This window comes from Artemia sp. Qi Xiang Cuo, chromosome 13 (genome assembly GCF_049724085.1).
Source record: "Artemia sp. Qi Xiang Cuo chromosome 13, ASM4972408v1, whole genome shotgun sequence".
Lineage (NCBI taxonomy): Eukaryota > Metazoa > Arthropoda > Branchiopoda > Anostraca > Artemiidae > Artemia > Artemia sp. Qi Xiang Cuo.
The window spans coordinates 69,795,385-69,815,399 of NC_142806.1; the positions used below are offsets into that span (position 1 = coordinate 69,795,385).

Genomic DNA, 20,015 nt, shown 5'->3' on the forward strand with positions numbered 1-20,015 from the left:
GTTCCAAAAGAAGTAATACCACGAGGTGGCAGTACTGGATTCAACCAAGATGATTCGCTTTATTTGTAATGAAATTATGCTATGTTTGATGATCAGTTATTGCGTATCAGCTATAATGAAGGGGTGTAAGTCATTGCCTAGGTGGGGGTAGGGTAAATTCCTACAAAAGTAAATCTTTATGGACAAACTGCTTACTCTTCATGGGGCTTCGGATGAATGTTGAGAGAGGAAAGGGGATTAGGAATTAATTAGAATGTTTCTCTATACAGCTAACATTTTACATTCCCATATCTACCACCACAGAGGTGAGAAGGGCAAGGCAGGCCGTCATCACCCCGCCATGAAATTTCTATGGGGTAGCAAATACTGCTAGGAACTTAGTTTTCAGCAATTTTCAATGGTAATATTTTTTTTTAATTTATATGAAGTATTTCAATGTATTTTAAAAAGATATATGGAATTTATTTATCGATAGAAAATCCTATTGTAGAGGTTGTGATGGCTTCAATTATGTAGAAGATCAAAAGCCTCACAGAATTTCGATCCATAGAAACAATAATCCTGCTTTTCATCCAACCAAAATTATTTAGTAGTAATATTAACACGGACTTTTTACCAAAATTATTATTCATCGCCAATTTTTTAAGTATATTCAAATTTTACTCAAAATTGAAATTGGAAATTTAAACGTAGAACGGTACTAATCAACGTACAATTATTGATTTACACATTTTAAAAGCTATTGACCAGGGATTTAAGGGACTGGTATCTCAAATTATATCTTGGTTAGGCCTGGGTATGGTTTGGAAAATAATCAGAAATTAAATAAAAAAGGAGCTTTTCAACTGAAAGCAAGGAATAGATTTGAAACCTATTTGAACAGATTAATAGTTATATGTAGGGGGCTGTCTCCTCCTTAGCTCCTTACTCTTTACTGTGCAGTTTGCCTTTTTTCCAAATAGAAAAATTGCAATTAGAAAAAAAAACATTTTTCAAAGCACTAAAAAACTTTTTTTTTTAATGAACAAGTTGTCAAAAAGGGGACAGTCCCCCTTATATACAGAGTAATTTATATTTGTTTTAAGTTGTATACTTGCTCCTTACTTTAGTAGAAAGTCCTTTTCTATTTGTTTGATTACATTTCATGAAACTGTAAAGTTTTATGAATACAGTGCTTTTGGTAACGCAGAAAAAAGATCAATATTTCAATGATCTCTGTTTGGATTTTGATGAGTAATTAAACAGTTGGTGGTAATTAAGTGGAAGTACAGAGCGACCCAGCTCAATAGTAACCGAAACTCTAAAAAACTGAATTTTGATACCAACTAATATATCAAAAAAATTGGCTCATTATGCTGATTTCAAATATATATGTTTCATTAAGTTTAGTCTTACCTATCAAAAGCTACGAGCCTGAGAAAATTTGTCGTAATTCCGAAAAATAGTGGCAAGACCCCCTTGAAGTCATATAATTTTAATAAAAATAATACCATCAGATTCAGCGTATCAAAAAACCCTACCGTAGATGTTTCAAGCTCCTATCTGCAAAAATGTGGAATTTTGTAATTTTTACCAGAAGGTAAATCACGGATGCGTGTTTATTTGTTTTTTTTTTTGTTGTTGTTTTTTTTCCAGGGGTGGTCTTATTGATCCAGTGGGCCTAGAACGTCTGGATAGGGCTCATTCTAATGGAAATGAAAAGTTCTTGTTCCCTCTTCAAATGACCAAAAAATTGGAGGGCAACTAGGCCCCCTCCCACGTCACTTTTTTCCAAAAATCATTCGATTAATATGTTGAAATAGATTTTTTTTCAGCATCGTTGAAAGGCCCAATAACTACGTCTTTGGAGATAAAATGATCCACAACAGCCCCAGGGGAAAGGTTTTTAAGTTATAAAAATCTCCCTTTGTTTTATTTGTTATTGGGAAGTATGCATACATTTCTCGGCTGGGGAGGGGAGGACGAATTTTCCGCTGGGAGAATTTTCAATAGAGAGGATAGTTTCCATGGGAGTGAAATTTTCAGGAGAAATTTTACGCTGGGTGAAATTGCCAGAATTCATATACGAAATTTCTGTATATGCCTTGCTTTCTCTTTACCGATTTAATTCTACGCGTGGAGATGTTAAGGCTAATTGTCTGGGGTAAATTTTCGCCAGGATTGAATTGTCCAGAGGGTATTTCTATGGGGAGGAGGATTTTTCCGTGCAGGTGTGGCCAGGTATCCTGGCGTTATTTAAAAAACGATTAAAAATTAAATAAATTTTTTTTTTCAACTGAAAGTAAGGAGCAACATTAAAACATAAAACGAACAGATATTATTACGCGTATGAGGGGGGTTGCCCCCTCTTCATCGTGTCGCTTTTTGTGTTGAAGTTTAAATTTTGTCCCAATTCTTTAAAAACGATTCCTAAAACACAAGGGTCGTTTAATTAGAACAATAAGTAACTTTTTTTAAAGTGCCGAAAAACTGTAGCTTGAAGAGCGAGGTGTTGAGGAGGGGGGTAACCCCCGTCATATACGTAATAATTTCTCTTCGTTTTAAGTTTTAATGCTGCTCCTTACTTTCAGTTGAAAAAAATTGTTTTATTTTCTTTGTTTAATGAAGCTTAGAGACAAACAATTTTCTAAAGGCAATGGAAGAAGCATGTCAATTAAAGTAAAATTATATAAAAATGAAAAAAGTAATTAGTTACAAAAAATACAGAAAATAATAGCCTACATACAAAAACTAAGATACAAACTCGCAGCATTAAGTTCTGTTGAGCAATGCCGAAGGGTTGGACGGATATTTTAATATCGACAGTTTTGAATTTGGTTATCAAGCACTAAAATAATTAATGTCCTTAGACTCAGTGTTTTAAAAAATAACACATTATCTAAGTAACCTGTTCAAAGTAAAACATCAAAACTAAGATTAAGAAAATCAAATAAAAAATCATAGTTCAATATTTTTAATTTAATTTTGAATGCCAAAAGCCAACACATTTGACAATTTTATACTTCATAACTGTAAAAATTTTAATCTTTTTCAAAGTGACAAATAGATAAATACAATCACTCCTAGAAACAAAAAAATTGATATGTGTTTTTCAAAAAATTGGAAAACTCAAAAAACGTATCCGCTCAGGGGGAAATACAGAAATTCTTTGCGTTCCGTCAAGGGGAAACATTTCTGGTTATAGTGGCTTCATATATCAGCTAATGGGTAGGCTACTCTTTCAGTGCAAGCAAAAGTTGACGGCATATTCTTACCGGAATTGCCCCTCATAAGTTGTTTTCCTTGTGTTTTCTATGACTGTACGAACTTTCTTGTGTTCTAATAACTGCACTAATTACTAATAAACAAATACATATTTAAGATCACCATAAAAAGCTGATTCTTTAACTGAATTTTATCAATAGTTAGGCTCTTTTACTTTCATTATTGACGAGGATCGTGAAGAAAAGTGTTTATGGAAAACCGGTTAGAGGTTACTCAGTCAAAAATTAGAACTTATATTTTCCTTTTTATGGGTCAAAATCTATTGGCAGGCAGCCAACAATGGGGCAACAAACATTTTTCCCTATTCTGCTCTCTTTCCTTGGTTTCCTTATAATTACTTTATAGTCCCGAATTTCCAGGGGGCGGGGGGGGGGGAAGCATGGCCCCCTGACCCCTCCCCTCCCCCTTGCCGGCGCCCATGCCCCAGAGGGCGGAAATAATTGGTAATTTAAACTCTCGAAGAAAACTCACATGACTTACCTACAAATACGTGCTATTTAACGTTATTTCAGAATTGATCTTATCCGATCAGCAATAAACAATTACATTCTTTAAATTATTAGGAGGAAATTAAAACTGTTTCCTTATTTTCAGAGAATTGATGATCCCAATCGTGATCTGCATGATATATTCTTGTTTTAAAAATATCACCGAAATGTAACCGACACACTTTTAAACTCACTACACAAATTGAGATTTCTGGCTTCAATCTTGCGTCTTAAGTAATAAGAGCATTGCCCCCTCTCATACATGACCTGTTATGGATTGAAATTGGTGGTTAAGCCATATCCTAGATTTTGATTCGGAGATGGCTACTATAGAAAAGAGGATTTTTGGTAATAAAATCGACGAAAAGTGCGTAAATTGGAAGACAGTTAGAACGTTAGAACGTTAGACGTTAGAACGGGGTTAGAATTTGCCGTTTTACGCAGCCAAAAAGATTGTGCCACAATTGTGGCCGTTTAATTAAGATTGTTGGCAACAAACTAGAATTTTGACTCAAAGGAGGCAAATTTGCTAACAATTGTGAGTTATGTAGTAGCCAATAAATTAAAAACTGTTGAAACTATATATCGGGTTCCTAGTTTCAAAGGCTATAACACCGTGTGGTTAGTGTAATTGGGTGATTTCGTAGGTGGGGTGTGGATGCCTTATGCCTCAAAAAGTCTATTTTTACACCTAAACATTCTATCCTTCCGTGAGTATGCAGGCAAATATAGGAAAGGATCTGGAGGAGGATGTACATATTGATCTCTAATCTCCCTTCATTTCGATTAACCCTGTAAATAGGTGCTTCTGAGTGAAAGCTACTTTCAAAATAGTATTTTTTTTTTTAAACGAACAAGATTACATTAATATACTTTCCAGCATACAAATGGAGAGGCAAAGAGGCATGGGGGGACAGAGCGTTGTCAAAAAACTTTTCAGGAGGGGAAGGCAAGTACTACCAGGAATTTTCTTTTATCGATATTTAAATGGAAATGTTAAAATTTATGTGGATTTTTATACATTAAACAGTTATGTGGCAACGTACTGTAAATAAAGAGCGACTGTTGTTTACAGTAACCGAAACTTTGAAGAAAAGTTTCGATGGCAATAAATACTTTATAAGAATTGACTTTTGATGATAATTTCTAAAGACATAAAATTTGTTAAGTTTAACTTTACACAACAAAAGGTTACTTAGCAGGGAAAATTCATTCCATTGACAAAAAAAGGGGGTCCACACTTCTGCAATTGTGTTCTTTCATTCGCAAATTGTTCTTTCAAATCCTAGATAATCTTCTACCATGTATATTTTACAAATGCATTCAGTCAATTTAGTCACTTGTAACTACATAAAAGAAAATAAGGGCCAGAGAAATTGGGTTATTCTTCAGTCAAATTTTTAAACCACCATTCTAGGACTATACCAATCAATTTGCAAGTGTTGATACAACAATTTAACAGATAACAAGGGGGGAGGCTTTATGGGGGGTGGTAATCCCAAAAACCACCTAAACCCCGTTAAACATTTCCTGTGTATTTCTCAGTAAGGAATGATTGGTCTTTTAGATTTTAGATCTCTTTTTTAAGTTTTTCGACACCTCCTAAAAAAAGAAGTTTTGAGGTGAGTTTTTTTATGCGAAGTCTGGCAATTATGGGACTTATTTTGACAAAATTTTAACAAAATTTTCATTTATTAGAAAAAAATTCATTTATTAACAAAATTCGAATACAAAATATCACAAAAAATATTAAAATTAATTAATTTCGGATTATTAGGACTTTCGCACGGAACTTTTTGAAACAACACTTATAATTACAACGAAAAAAAAGATGTTTCGGTCGAAAGTCGCAATTTGAAGTATTTAAGGGAAGACTCGTCTCCCGTGGGGCCTTGAAAGTTCTTCTTTCCAAAAAAAACTTTTCTTTTGTGTCCATGATTTTAAAACCTATTATCTATTAGACGGATTCAGAAAAGGTACTCTACTTTTCTACAATAAAAAGCTTGTTTTGTCGTTTGAATCTATTGTTGAATTGTTGGTTGTTGAATAAATCTAGCGATTAATCTATCATCTTTACATTTTCTGAACGGAGCACGTACATGCGAAATTTGAACTGATAATTAGTTTTAGTTGAATTTATTGTTATTTTCAAAAATTTTTTCATTTTTTTGCAGAATAGTAGTCATTTTATTGAATTAAAGGTAGCCAAATAATGCTTTCAAATTTTTACAACATACAAAATTATTATTATTCTTGCGCTGTTTCATTGGCATTTGGGAATTGGTGGATAGGTCTATTTTTCACTACATTCAGAAGATGACCCAAAATCCAACTTGCTTTTGTGCCGCAAAATCAATCTGAAACTTAAAACTAATAATATGAAAAGTCAGTTCGTGATTTGTGGGATAAGATATTTTACTAGAAGATTTAGAAAATTCTTCTTTTGAAGAATTCTTCTTCCTTCTCGCCACCTCCATCAAATCAGCCACACTCCCAGGGAGGAAGGTCCAACCACTTTTAACTTTTAAAAGTGCACTAGAACTTTCAATTTCCAATCAAATAAGCTCTCTCCGAAGTTTCTACGACAACTTCTATCTGAAGTACATTGGGGAAAAAATTATAATAATAAAACATAGAGTCCACTTCGCCATTTGCTTAGGCAGTGTAACAGCTCTGTCTGTAAAAATTTTTCTCTTTGGAATTTTGATTGACTTTGGAATTTTGGAATTTTGATGGAAATACGAAATTCCATGTCGTTGCATATGGGCGTTAGAATCTATTGCTAGTTCTAGTTCCTATTGTGCTAGTGCTAGTTTCTAGTGCTAGTTCCTACAGTGCTAGTTCCAATTGCACTCTGATATGCTATTTAAACTATAATTTCCATGAACATCAAGCCTTTTGGAGATCGTTACTTTCTCCCATTTTGACACAATTATTTTGACACTCTCAGAAGTCTATATAGCGTCCAGTTTATCAATATATTGGTTCCTTCTTTTATTAATTGCTACCACCATTCTACAGAGTTTAAAGCTGCCAGTCTGCATAATGAGTCCAAGTTATGATAATTAGTCAACCATTATTTAGGTTCTATTTTGGCCAACAAAATAAAAATTATAATTAGTACTCCCTTTTAGTATATAAGGGAGAGTTTATAATTATAAACTTTTTTTTAGTACTTTCAAAAGGGCTATTTATTCTAATTAAACGGCTTTTGTGATTCAGGGGTCATTCTTAAAGAACTGACAACAAAATTAAAACTTTAGCGTAAAGAGCGAGGTATTGACTAAGGGACGAACCCCCTCATATACGTAATAATTTTTGTTCGTTTTAAGTTTTAATATTGCTCCTTACTTTCAGTTAAAAAAAACTTTTTTTATTTAATAAAGATAATAAGGAGAAAGTCGATTCATTTTCATATGATTCACTCATAAAGAATTAAAGACACAATAAATATATAACAACAATTCCTGAAAATGTTCGGTGGACTGTAAAGGACGGATCAGGTGTTATTTAAACACAAACTCAAGAGAATAAAAAAGGGAATATAAGATCAGTCAGCAAAAAATAAACAGACTTCAAATAACTTAGACAAAAAGAATAATTATACAAATATAAAGAGAAGGTGTTTTAAGAGAGAGTGGGTTTTAAGATAGCGCTTTTTCTCTTTTTTTAAACTTCTTTGGTTATTTTCCCTCAACAAAAATGAAAAATCAGATGAAAAAACATCTTGATATCAGTTGGTTTCTATTTTGAGTTAGAGTCTAAAAATTCATATCTCGGGCCAGGGAAATTGTGTTAAAAAAGCTCCTTTATAGAAATGTACTATTGATATTTTTAAGCGTGTATCTGAAATTCCGACATAAGATTCAATGCACATCTTTTTTAGATAGTTAAATTCAAAAGGAAATTTTCCAACAGTTTCCCTTTTAAGCAGGCAAACTAGCCAGATTTCACAAGACAAAGTCGCTTTGTTTTCACTTGGCAGGGAGATCCTGCAACAATTCCTGCAAAGGCTTCGTGGCCTGTAAAGGATCGAGAGGGTATATGTGTCATTTAAACACTAACTCAAGAGAGTAAAAAAAGGAACATAAGATCAGTCATCAAAAAATAAGCAGAATCCAACCAACTACACAAAAAGAAAAGAAAAATTAAAAAAAAATTAGAAAAAAAGAAAAAGAAACTTAAAGAGAAGTCGTTTTAAGAGAAATGTTTTTTCTCTTTTTTAAACTTCTTCGGTTATTTTCTCCCGACAAAATGAATAATCTGATGTGCCAAAGTAAATAAATAAGCCCTTTTACTTTCGAATCATTGGGATAAAATACTGGAAAGTATAACTCGAACCACTTTTCTTATTAAGAGCAGTGTTTGTTAACCTGTCGCTACATTCTAGAGCCAATCCCCAAAAACAGAAAATGCGCAAACTTACCTTTACTAGAACAGCGTCTGCTTCACTCAGCGGACAGAGTACCTTAGTAAAAACTAAATACCACTTCCTTTGCCAGTGAAATACAAGACCAATAATTCCACAAGTCAACACAATTAACAACCATGTGAAAATAAGTTTTGGTTTCGATAGGCGGTAGCCAGTAATAACCTAATAAAAAATTAAAAAAAAGTATAAATCCTAGTGAATGAAACGCATTTGTAAATGAAATCAACGAGTCTGTTTCTAAAGTAAGTAGAAACTTATATAGCCTAAATCTAAAAAAAATAGGAAAAATCGGAATTCAATTTTAACTAAAAACACCCCGATATGCTGGTACACATTTTTTTGTTAATAAGAGATACTAAACAAGAGCACATCCACTATTTTGTTCGGGGGGGGGGGGTACACTAAAATAAACATTAACAAACTCATATGCTTTTTGTTACGTTTTTACGAGTTGGACAAGATTAGGGGAGGGGGGGGGGAGAGATCAAACCCTATGTCCCCCTTTAGATACAGCCTTGGTATCGGACAAAAAAACTTAGGGTAAAAACAAAGTCTTATCTAGGGACAGGTTACCAGGTTTGAGCCCCTCCCCCCCGACCTTCCCCGAAATTTTTTTTCCTTCTTGTAAAAAAATAGGAAAACAGCATATAAACAAATTTTAGATGTGTTTTTCGAAATTCTTTGCCCTCCCCTCTTCATAACAAAAATACCCCCCCCCCCGAACAAAATCCTGGATAAGCCCTTGGTGACAAATAAAAAAAAGCTAAAAACACATAGCATCAAACAGCTTTAGAAGGGTAGTTTTCCTTTGAAGGTGTGATTGTCTCTGGGAATCAATAGATAATTAATGTTAATTAACTATGACTGATATAAATGATAATATAAATGTTTTTACTTTTATAACTTTAATAAATCAAATAAAATTAACATTTTGATTACTAAATATCAGTATGTATATTAAACTGACAATGCGCATTCATTTGTTTTTTTTTTCTTCAGTAAAGTGCAAATTATGTTCTGGCCTTGAGAAGGCATAGGGGTTTTCAGCCATTTCTGTTCGTTTTGGGTTTCATTTGTTTATCGATGCTGATTTGTGGTAGTTTCACGCTTGGTAGATTATTTGATTTTATTTTTGCTCATTTTTGTTTAATGGAGTTCTTTACTTTTCTTTGAAAAACTTATTGTGTAGAAGAAGTTTTTTTAATTAATTTCTATTCATTTTATATTGACACAGTCTTTTCAGGGGGAAAAAAAAAACTTTAAATGTTTTCGTTTTTTAAGACTTTATAGTTTGGCCTACAATTTGTATCCTGGAGAAAAATTTTCAGCAATTTTTAACAACATATACCCTTTTAAAAATCTGGACACAAATAGTAGTGTTTAATTTAGTCACATACCTCCTCTAGTTGACCTGAAATGGAAAACTTTATACCATTCGCAAAAAAATCTGTTTACTTTCTTTGATAGCTTGGATACACTTACGCTATTTTGATTTGGTTAAATTTTAAGAGCAGAAGTGGGAAGTTGGCGTGGGAGGGTGGGCGTGGGATCCATTTTTCCAAATCAAGTGAAAATGATAGTGAAAATGGAAAAATGTGCCATATATTACCATAAAGGCAAAGATATACTAAAAAAAACCTGTTTCTCTGGATACTTGAATTATGAAGGCTTATCTTAAAATAGATATACTAAATTTTAAAAGCAGAAGCAGCCCCGAAATTTTGAACATAATACCCTCAGTCGTTCTTGGGATACTGCTGAGATGCCTATTGGGAATTAGCATTAACACAGTGGATTTTGATTTAATCTTAAGCTAACATTTAGTTTTAAACATAAAGGCAAATGGGAGGGTTGGCGAGGGAGGGGGATTAGTTGCCTTCCAATCACATCGACTATTAAAAAGGGCATCAGCCCTTTCGATTTTCGAAGTTCTTACGACAACTCCTTCGATACGAAGTGCCCTGCTCTAAAAAACAACAACAACAACAAAAAATAATACATTATACCAACATCGATCTTTACTATAATGATCCCTTATCTAATTGACCGTTAACCAAAAGGCTGGTGGTTCCAAGTGACACGGGGTCAATTTCTTTTAATTTGTATTTCAGCTATCACTAAACCCATGATACCGATAATACTTACAAAATTCTCATTTGTAATATCGATCCTGTATGTACATTGTTTTAGCAAAATTGCTTAATAAATCAAATATCTTTGAAAAGACTGTAATATGAAAAGGCAAGTGATAAAAGTGATAAAAATGCCGTTTTTTTAAAGTGATCCTATTTTTATTTATTTTTTTATTCCCTTGCTTGTTCCGGAGTCAATTATTCAGTTATTTCTACATTGTGATATTGGTATGATAATTCTTATGTGCGTATTAAGTGGCTGTCAAATACTTCTGATTCGGTAGCTGTTAGGAAAGGCGTTAGACAGGGAGGAGTTTTATCTCCTTGTATATTTAAACGTGTCCTCGCTACTTGTTTAAAATGATTGTCTTTTAGCGTATCGTTCTTTATTATATTTTCATCTAATTAACACTTCTTATAACTCGTATAGAGTATCCATAACCTAACAAAAAATAAAACTAATTTTTGAATTTTCAGGTATTTTGTTAGTTTGAATGAAAAGATTAAAATTATTGCTCAGATATCATAAATATTTTTGCAGCTTGCATAATAACTATAGCGATTCTAAACTGAAAAATAAAATACATAAAAAATGGAATTTTTTGACCTGAAAATACATAGTCAATCCCACATCGGGTAGTTAGAACCTAACAAAAATAAAGCTAATTTTAACATTTTGAGGTATTTTTCTAGCTTGTATTGAAATATTCAAATTATTGCTCGGATATCATGTATATTTTTGCAGTTTACTCAAGCTGCAAAAAACGCACAGGCTGATCTTTGTAAATTGAGAAAAATTTTACGAATGTTTTACCGGGATTACGAAAAATATTCAAAATTAAAGATTAAAATTATCTCTAAAAGAATAGATTTTTTTGAAAAGTCAGCTAGAGATGCTTTAGCAAAACTTCATAGTAATATCCAAAAGAAATGTTGCATCTTTAGTGAAAAGCTTCCAAGGTATGGACCGGCAACTGTGGAACAGTTTACAGATGTAATGGGAAATCTTATGCATCACTGTGAATATATGGAGGTATAATTGTCCTTTACTTAGTTTCAGTTTAAATTCGATGATCGAGCCTTTATGTAATACTAACTACATCCAACGACTATGACGTCATTGATCAATGTTGTATATAAAAAAATTAAGTTTTTCGTAAAAAATAATTAATTAAAAAGAAAATGAAGCACAAATGGCACTAGATCTAGAGATTTCCTTTAAAATAAGCCATTGAACAACTCTCTACGATGTTCCAGTGCCAAGCTATCTGTGGAAAAGAAGAAAGAAAGAAAAAAATATACTATTTGTGGAGAATAGCGTGTTTAAAGTAAATTTTCTTGATTTTCAAGCCAATATATTTTCATTGTTATTCAAGCCAAAGGGCGGTAAGTTTTCTTTATAGGGTTTTCGGACAAGGCGGTTCTAAAGGTGTACTTTTTGTTTTGATCTGACTCTTTTTTTTAGGAGTTAGGGGTTTTTATATTTCTTAACATTGGACATGATCGTCTCTTACTAGGTTGCTAGCTACCGCTGCAACCCGGAAAAAATGTCAAGCCTTCCAATCACTTTTGACTATTAAAAAGGGCACTATGTCTTTCGATTTCCAATCCAATGAGCCCTTTTTGAGTTTCTACGACAAAGCTTTCTATAAACACCTTATTTGTCCCCAGTACATAAATTACAACCCTTACCCTAAGGGCTGTGAGGGTGGTTGTCATCCTCGCAGACCTAATTTCAAGAAATTTCAACTACGTTAAACAAAATGCTATCTCAAAGTTTTGATTGGATGTGTTTTGGGAAATGATGGGCGTGAGAGGGGCGTTAGTCACTTTCCAATCACTTTCTACTAATTAAAAGGCACTAGCCCTTTCAATTTCCAATAAAATGAGCCCTTTTGAAGTTTCTACGACAACTCTTTCAATAAAAACCTTATAAGCCCCCAGGGCATAACTAACAATCCTGGCCCTGAGGGATGAAGGGGAGGGGGGGGGGGCTGTCATCCTCAAAGACCTAATTTCCAGAACTTTCTACTACGTTGAACAAAATGGCTATCTGAAAATTCTGATTGGATGTGTTTGTTGGAATGATGGGGCGTGAGAGGGGGGTTAGTTATCCTCCAATCACTTTCAACTATCAAAAAGGGCACTAGCCCTCTCAATTTCCAATTGAATGAGCCCCTTTTGAAGTTCTTACGACAAGTCTATCTAGAAGAACTTATATACCCCAAGGGTATAACATACAACATTTGTCCTAGAGGCTCTGAGGGGTTTGTTATCCTTAAATAAATAATTTCCAGAACTTTCAACTACGTTGAAAAAAATCGCTATCTCTAAACTTTGATTTGAATGTGTTTGGGGAAATGGTGGGCGTGAGAGGGGGGTTAATTACTCTCCACTCACTTTCGACTATTAAAAAGGGCAATTTAAATTTTCAATCCAATGAGCCCTTTCTGAAATTTCTACAACGACTTTCTATATAAATCTTATATGCCCCCAGGGCATAACTTACAAACCTTGCACTGAGGACTCTGAGGGGGTCATCATCCTAAAAGACCTAATTTCCAGAACTTACAACTACTTTGTCAGTCCTTGACTGACTATCCTTGCCCTGAGGGCTGTTGGGGATTGTTATTCTCAAAGACATAATTTGCAGAACTTTCAACTACGCTGAATAAAATCGCTATCCTAAAATTTGATTAGATGTGTTTGGGGAAAAGGTGGGCGTGAGAGCGGGGTTAGTTGCCCTTAAATCACCTTCGACTATTAAAAAGGGTACTAGCCCTTTGAATTTCCAATCGAATGAGCCCCTTTTCAAGTTTCTACGACAAAGATTTCTATAAAAACTTATATGCCCCCAGGGCATAGCTTATAAACCTTGCCCTGAAGACTGTGGGGGGATTGTCCTGCTCAAAGCTATAATTTTCTGAACTTTAAACTGCGTGGAACAAAATGGCTATCTAAAAATTTTGAGTGGATATTTTTGAGGAAATGGTGGGCGTGCAAGGGGTGTTAGTTGTCTTCCAATCAATTTTGACTATTAAAAAGGGCACTAGTCATTTAAATTTCGGATCGAATGAGCCCGTTTTGAAGTTACTATGACGACGCTTTCTATAAAAACCTTATGTGCCATCAGGGCATAACTTAAAACCCTTGCCCTGAGGACTGTTGAGGGGTTGTCATCCTGAAAGACCTAATTTCCAGAACTTTCAACTACGTTGAACAAAATGACTATCTTAAAATTTTGATTGGATGTTTTTGGGGAAAAGGTGGGCGTGAGAGGGGGTTAGTTGCCCTCCAATCACTTTCGACTATTAAAAAGGGCACTAGCCGTTCTAATTTCCAATCGAATGAGCCCTTTTCCAAGTTTCTACGACCACTCCTTTGATACAAAGTGCCGTGGTCTAAAGGGAAAAAAAAAATAATACATTGTGCCAACATCGTTCTTTACTTAAGCAGCGGGATTGCGCTGCCTATGATAGGGAAAAGAGGATAAAACACATTTTGAAGAAAATCTTTAAAACCAAACAAAGTAGAAGAAAGGGGTTGAACCGATCGATAGAATTCTGATGTGATGGACTTTAGAGCTAAGAGTTTTAGGGGAAAAAACGCAAGCCATCTTTCGAGATGCCATGCCACTCTTGCTAGATAAGACAGCAGACATAGGTGAGTACTAGGTTTTTTTCAAAAGGTTCGGTTGTTTTGAGTTTTAGTCTCGACCTTGGATGAAACTTTTAAAAGCCTTTGCTCTATCTTGAGCCTCAATCATGTATATATATATATATATATATATATATATATATATATATATATATATATATATATATATATATATATATATATATATATATATATATATATATATATATATACATTCGCTTATTAATTTATATTCCATGATTTTAACCCGTATTTGGTTCATGTCTTTCAAAATGATAGTAATTAAATTATTTATTACTTTAATTTATTAGCGAGATGCTACACACTGAGACTTGTAGGCAAGCATCCTGCTTCAACCAGCTAAACGTGGTCAAGAGTAATTTTCCGAAAAAAAAGTAGTTGGCTATTAATGGCAAACAGTATTGTCTTTTATAGTCGCTGTTTCCCTTTTACGGTAATAATTATTTTTCAAGTTTCTCTATGCGATCAATACTAACTTTAATAATGGTAAATGACACCATTCTTGTAATAATCACAAACGGCGAAAAATCTTAAAAACATAAGAGTTTACCAGTTTATCATCATCCAAAAGGATTCTTTGGGAAAACTGGTTCAATGTTTCTTTGCCAGTGTTACATTCTTCGTTTCCAAAATTGTCTTCATTCGCTAAAGAAAATGACAAAACCATTAATTAATTATTAAACAAGGTTATAAAACTCTAGCAGAATCGAAAAGAAATTCGGGTGTCTTCGTATATCTACTCTCCTTAAGTGAGCAATAATTGTGTATTTATGTATCGTGTTTTTTCTAGCCTGAAAAAAAATTTGCTTACTTAAAAGTTTGGGAAAATCTGCTTAGAACCTTATTTAAAAAAAAAAAATTCATGTTATTTACTGCTGCAGCTACTACTTCTAGTTCTACTAAAGCTAAGGATATTGTGGTGGAATATCCAGGAAACGTTGAGGAGGATGTCGAAATAAATTGAAATACGGTATTTGGATGAAGGTTATTAAAAGGGCGTAACAGCTATATCCCAGGAACAGCTTGGACCATTAATCTTTCAGTCCAAGTTGATGCTGAACCAACCAAAAGTAACTATATGCATACTACTTCTACTACTACTAGTACTATGGCTAGAGGTATTAAGGAAAAATCTTTAGGAAATCTTGAGGGGTATGTTCAATTAGATTAAAACACGCTATGTGTATTCAGTCTGTTAAAAAGGCAATACCAGCAGTAGCTCAAAAACAACTTAGAGTATTAAGTTGAAACTTTCTAGACCAATCTTTAAAACCAAAAAAAAATAGAAGAGAAGGGTTGAACCGACGATAGAATTCTGAAACTTTAAGTTGGAACTTTCAGAGTCCGTTGAACTAAAAGAAAGTACCATTTACATGCTATTACTACAAGTAGTAGTACTACTGCTGCTGTTAGTACTACTATTACTAAGGCTAATGGTATTAATGTGGAACTTTCAAAGACTGTTGAGGGGGATGTTGGGCTAAATCAAAACACATTATGCGAGTGCACTATCAAAAGGACATAAAAGCAATATATCGGAAACAGCTAAAAGTATTCAGTTGAAACTATCAAATCAAAAGGAAAGGAAATTGTTAAAAACTCTTTCAACAAAAGAAGTTTTTCAAAGAAAAGTAAAGAGCTATATTAAACCGAAGATGAGCAGAAATAGAGTCAAATAACTTTCCAATCGTTAAACTACTGTAAATCGCCATCAATAAACAAATGAACCCTAAACCGAAGAGAAATTCTCAAAACGAGAAGAAACTAAGCTATATATATATATATATATATATATATATATATATATATATATATATATATATATATATATATATATATATATATATATATATATATATATATATATATATATATATATATATATATATATATATATATATATATATATATATATATATATATATATATATATATATATATATATATATACATATATATATACTATATATATATATATATATATATATATATATATATATATATATATATATATATATATATATATATATATATATATATATATATATATATATATATAACAAACTCGGTTTGTTATGGGTCATTTTTTTTTATATTAGGAGAAATCGAAAGACACCGCTAAAAATAAGAATTGCTTTCAGTAAAGTGCACATTATGTTCTGATCTTTTGAGGCGTTAGCCCTTCTCCTTTTAGTTTCTGCTCGTTTGGAGTTTGAATCGGTTATTTATTGTAATTATATATATATATATATATATATATATATATATATATATATATATATATATATATATATATATATATATATATATATATATATATATATATATATATATATATATATATATATATATATATATATATATATATATATATATATATATATATATATATATATATATATATATATATATATATATATATATATATATATATATATAATATATATATATATATATATATATATATATATATATATATATATATATATATATATATATATATATATATATATATATATATATATATTAATATATATATATATTACTACTGCTATCAACTATTACTACTGCTATCAACTCACTGCAACACCAAGCGACCTGAGGCCAACACAGCTACGCACGTTCCTCTTCCGCCTCAATCTATTCATAGCCTCCCTCTTTACACCCTCCCACGAAGTTTCCATTTCCCTTAAATCTTGCTTTATGAGATCCTCCCATACCAAATGCGGACGTCCTGTATTCCGTTTAGGCCTAGACAGTTGGCCGAAAGGAACAATCCTCGGCAATATGTCATCCTTCATCCGCACAACGTGCCCTAGCCACCTCAACCTTTAATATAATATTCTAATCTTGGTTTGCAGACTTATCTTCCTATTCTTCCATTAAACACAGAAAACGAAATATTTGGAATTTTATATTTCTCGTTTCCACCGAGGGGCGCCCAATTCCAAGAAGCATATACACCAGGTGTCACACGCCAAGCATAGTGCAAGTGTGCCACAATTGGTGCAAAGTCTGACATGCACAGTGCAAATAAGCATGGTGTGGTGCATGGATTCTAAGTTTGACGGGACAAAATGCCCTACAAGATAAACTTTAGGTGGAGGGGCATTATCAAACCCTCATTATTGCTGATAAAAAAACACATACCATTCTTCAATACTAGTTCTATTGCTCAAGAGTCCCTGCGAATTCCAAAAGTATTGTGAGGCAAACAAAGCCATATACCACAATATTCGATGGTACACAAACAATGTGATAACACAAGTTTTAATCCCCCCCCCCACCCAAAATAAGCAAGAAACTGATGTCCATTCTTTACTACTTTACTGACATATTTACAAACCTGAATGATTGCCATTTTTAGAGGACAATCAGCACATAAATCAAACAGTTCGTGGTAACGAACTGTAAGTAAGTAGCGACCCGGTTCAATGGTAACCGAAACTCTAAAAAAAGGAACTTTGATACCAATAGATGCATCAAAAGAATCAGGTTTTAATGCTGATTTCAAATATATATATTTCATCAAGTTTAGTCTTACCCATCAAAAGTTACGCGCCTGAGAAAATTTGGCTGATTTTAGAAAAAAGGGGGAAAGACCCCCTAAAAATTATAGAACCTTAATGAAAATCACACATCATATTCAGCGTATCAGAGAACCCTACTGTAGAGGTTTCAAGCACCTATCTACAAAAATGTGGAATTTTGCATTTTTTGCCAGAAGAAAGATCACGGATGCGTGTTTATTTGTTTTTTTTTTTTTTTTCCCAGGGGTGATCGTATCGACCCAGTGGTCCTAGAATATCGTGGGAGGGCTCATTGGAACGGAAATTAAAAGTTTTAGTGCCCTTTTTAAGTGAGCAAAAAATGAAGGGCGACTAGGCCCCCTCCCACGCTAATTTTTTTCCCAAAGCCACCCGATCAAAATCTTGAGATAGCTATTTTGTTCAGCATTGTCGAAAATATGATAACGATGTCTCTTAGGATGACTTAATCCTCCGAAGTCCCCGGGGGGAAGGCTGAAAGTTATGAACTTTACCCAATGTTAACATATAGTATTGGTTATTAGGAAGTATACAGACGTTTTCAGGGGGGATTTTTTCTGGTAGGTGGGGGGGGGGGGGGGGTTATTTGGGAGGGTCTGTTCATGAAAGAATTTGTTAGGGGGGAAGGGACCTTGCTGTGAAGGAGGCGCCGGATTTCCCAGCATTATTAAAGAAAAAGATCAGAAATTAATTAAAAAAAAACAACAAGTTTTTCAACTGATTTTAACTGATTGATTAAGGGGCCATTTTTAAATAATTGGAAAAAAATTCGAACTTTAGCTTAAGGAGCAAGGTATTGACTAGGGGGCGAACTCCCTAATATACGTATTAAAAATCTATGAATATAGAAGTTTGTTACGTAAGTTAATTCGTAAGTTACGTATATTTATTACAAATGAAAACGTTCGTAAATAAAATTAAACAAGATTCGACAAAGCCACTTAACCAAATAAAAGTAAAATTAATATGCAAATTTTGTTTTGATTATTCATGTACGAAAAGCCAAAATCAAAACCTGCATTAATTCAAAAACATTCAGAAATTAAAAAAAACAAGTTTTTTTTAACTGAAAGTAAGGAGCGACATTAAAACTTAAAACGAACAGAGGTTATTCCGTATATGAAAGGGGCTATCCCCTCCTCAATACCTCGCTCTTTACGCTAAAGTTTGAATCTGTCACACAACTTTATTTTTTAAAACAAGTAAAATTTAGCGAAAGAGCGAGGTATGGAGGAGGGGAAAGCCCCTTTTAGATACGGAATAATTTCTGTTCGTTTTAAGTTTTAATGTCACTCCTTACTTTCAGTTAAAAAAACTTGTTTTTTTTATTTAATTTATTTTAAGACAGCTCAGGGTCCCCACCCGGCAAGGAAAAAAATCACTTAGTTTTATTGACTTTTTGGTTGATTTAGTGATTTTCTTCAATAATCTAGTAATTTATGAGCTGATTTAGTTATATTTTTTATTTGGACAATATAAAAAGTCACTATAAATAATGATAAATCCCTAGGGCTGGCAACCCTGTCGTTTATACAGTCCTTCAGCCTGGAAAGACAGGACACATTCATTTGAATTACCCCCAGGGGATGCAAAGCCACAAATAATATCCAAAACCACTCTGGCTAAGCATGACAAGCGAGAAAAAAAATGTATTTCCAGCCGATAAACAAAAAATTTTAACTGGCTGGAACCATCCTTGTTTTTTCTTCTTTACATTTTTTTTCTCATTTTTTCTTGCAAGCCACAGAATTCCCCTGGTGAGCAAATTAAAAATATTAATGAAATACTAAGAAAATAAGAAAAATATTAATGATATGTTCAAATGGCAGTCCTTTTCAAAATATGGACGGCAAATTAAATAGGACTTGGCTCATTTCAGAGGGAACCAAATATTAATGTGGAAATTCAAGCCCGATGAGCAATACCAAATAAATATATAAAATTTCATTCATTAATGAGCAACGCTTAACATTCGTGATGGCACATAATCAGGTAGACTTGGCAAGGAGAAGGTGTCTCCTGTTTACATTCGTCCTTAATCTGTTCCCAATTCAGGGAATAGATTCATCGAAAAGCAGCGTCAGAAAAAGAATACGTGTCTGTCGCGAAGAATATGCAGATGTAGATGCCGCGTCTTAGTATGGAGCAGACATTTAGAAGACGTGGCCCCGAGACAGGGACAGATAAGAGGGCGTTTTTAGGGGCACGTGCTCTCTCTAGAAGATCGCAAATTGCAGTAATTACAGGGTCGTATGGGCTTAAAATACCGATGGGGAAGCCATATTTTACCGTTGCCACCCAAACATTAATTCTGTACCCTTCCCTGCGCCAAGGCCATAATTGATATTTAGTAGATCTTAATGGGACATGACACCTTAACCTAATATATTTCAATTGTACGACCCCTTATGAAAAAAGTCTCCAAAGTACAAAATATTTTAGTTTGAATTCAATATTTATTTGCAAAAATATT

General features: G+C 33.3%; 1 protein-coding gene across 1 annotated transcript in view; it reads right to left on the reverse strand.

Annotated features, from left to right (window-relative positions):
* Positions 1 to 20,015, reverse strand: part of LOC148945594 (polyamine-transporting ATPase 13A3-like) — a 217,226-nt gene that overhangs the window by 195,378 nt on the left and 1,833 nt on the right. The window contains exons 2-3 of the mRNA XM_089099558.1: positions 14,545 to 14,639; positions 8,179 to 8,346 (exon numbers count right to left, since the gene is read on the reverse strand). Coding sequence (XP_088955684.1) covers positions 8,179 to 8,346; positions 14,545 to 14,639 — 263 coding nt within the window. The remainder of the gene's footprint in view (positions 1 to 8,178; positions 8,347 to 14,544; positions 14,640 to 20,015) is intronic.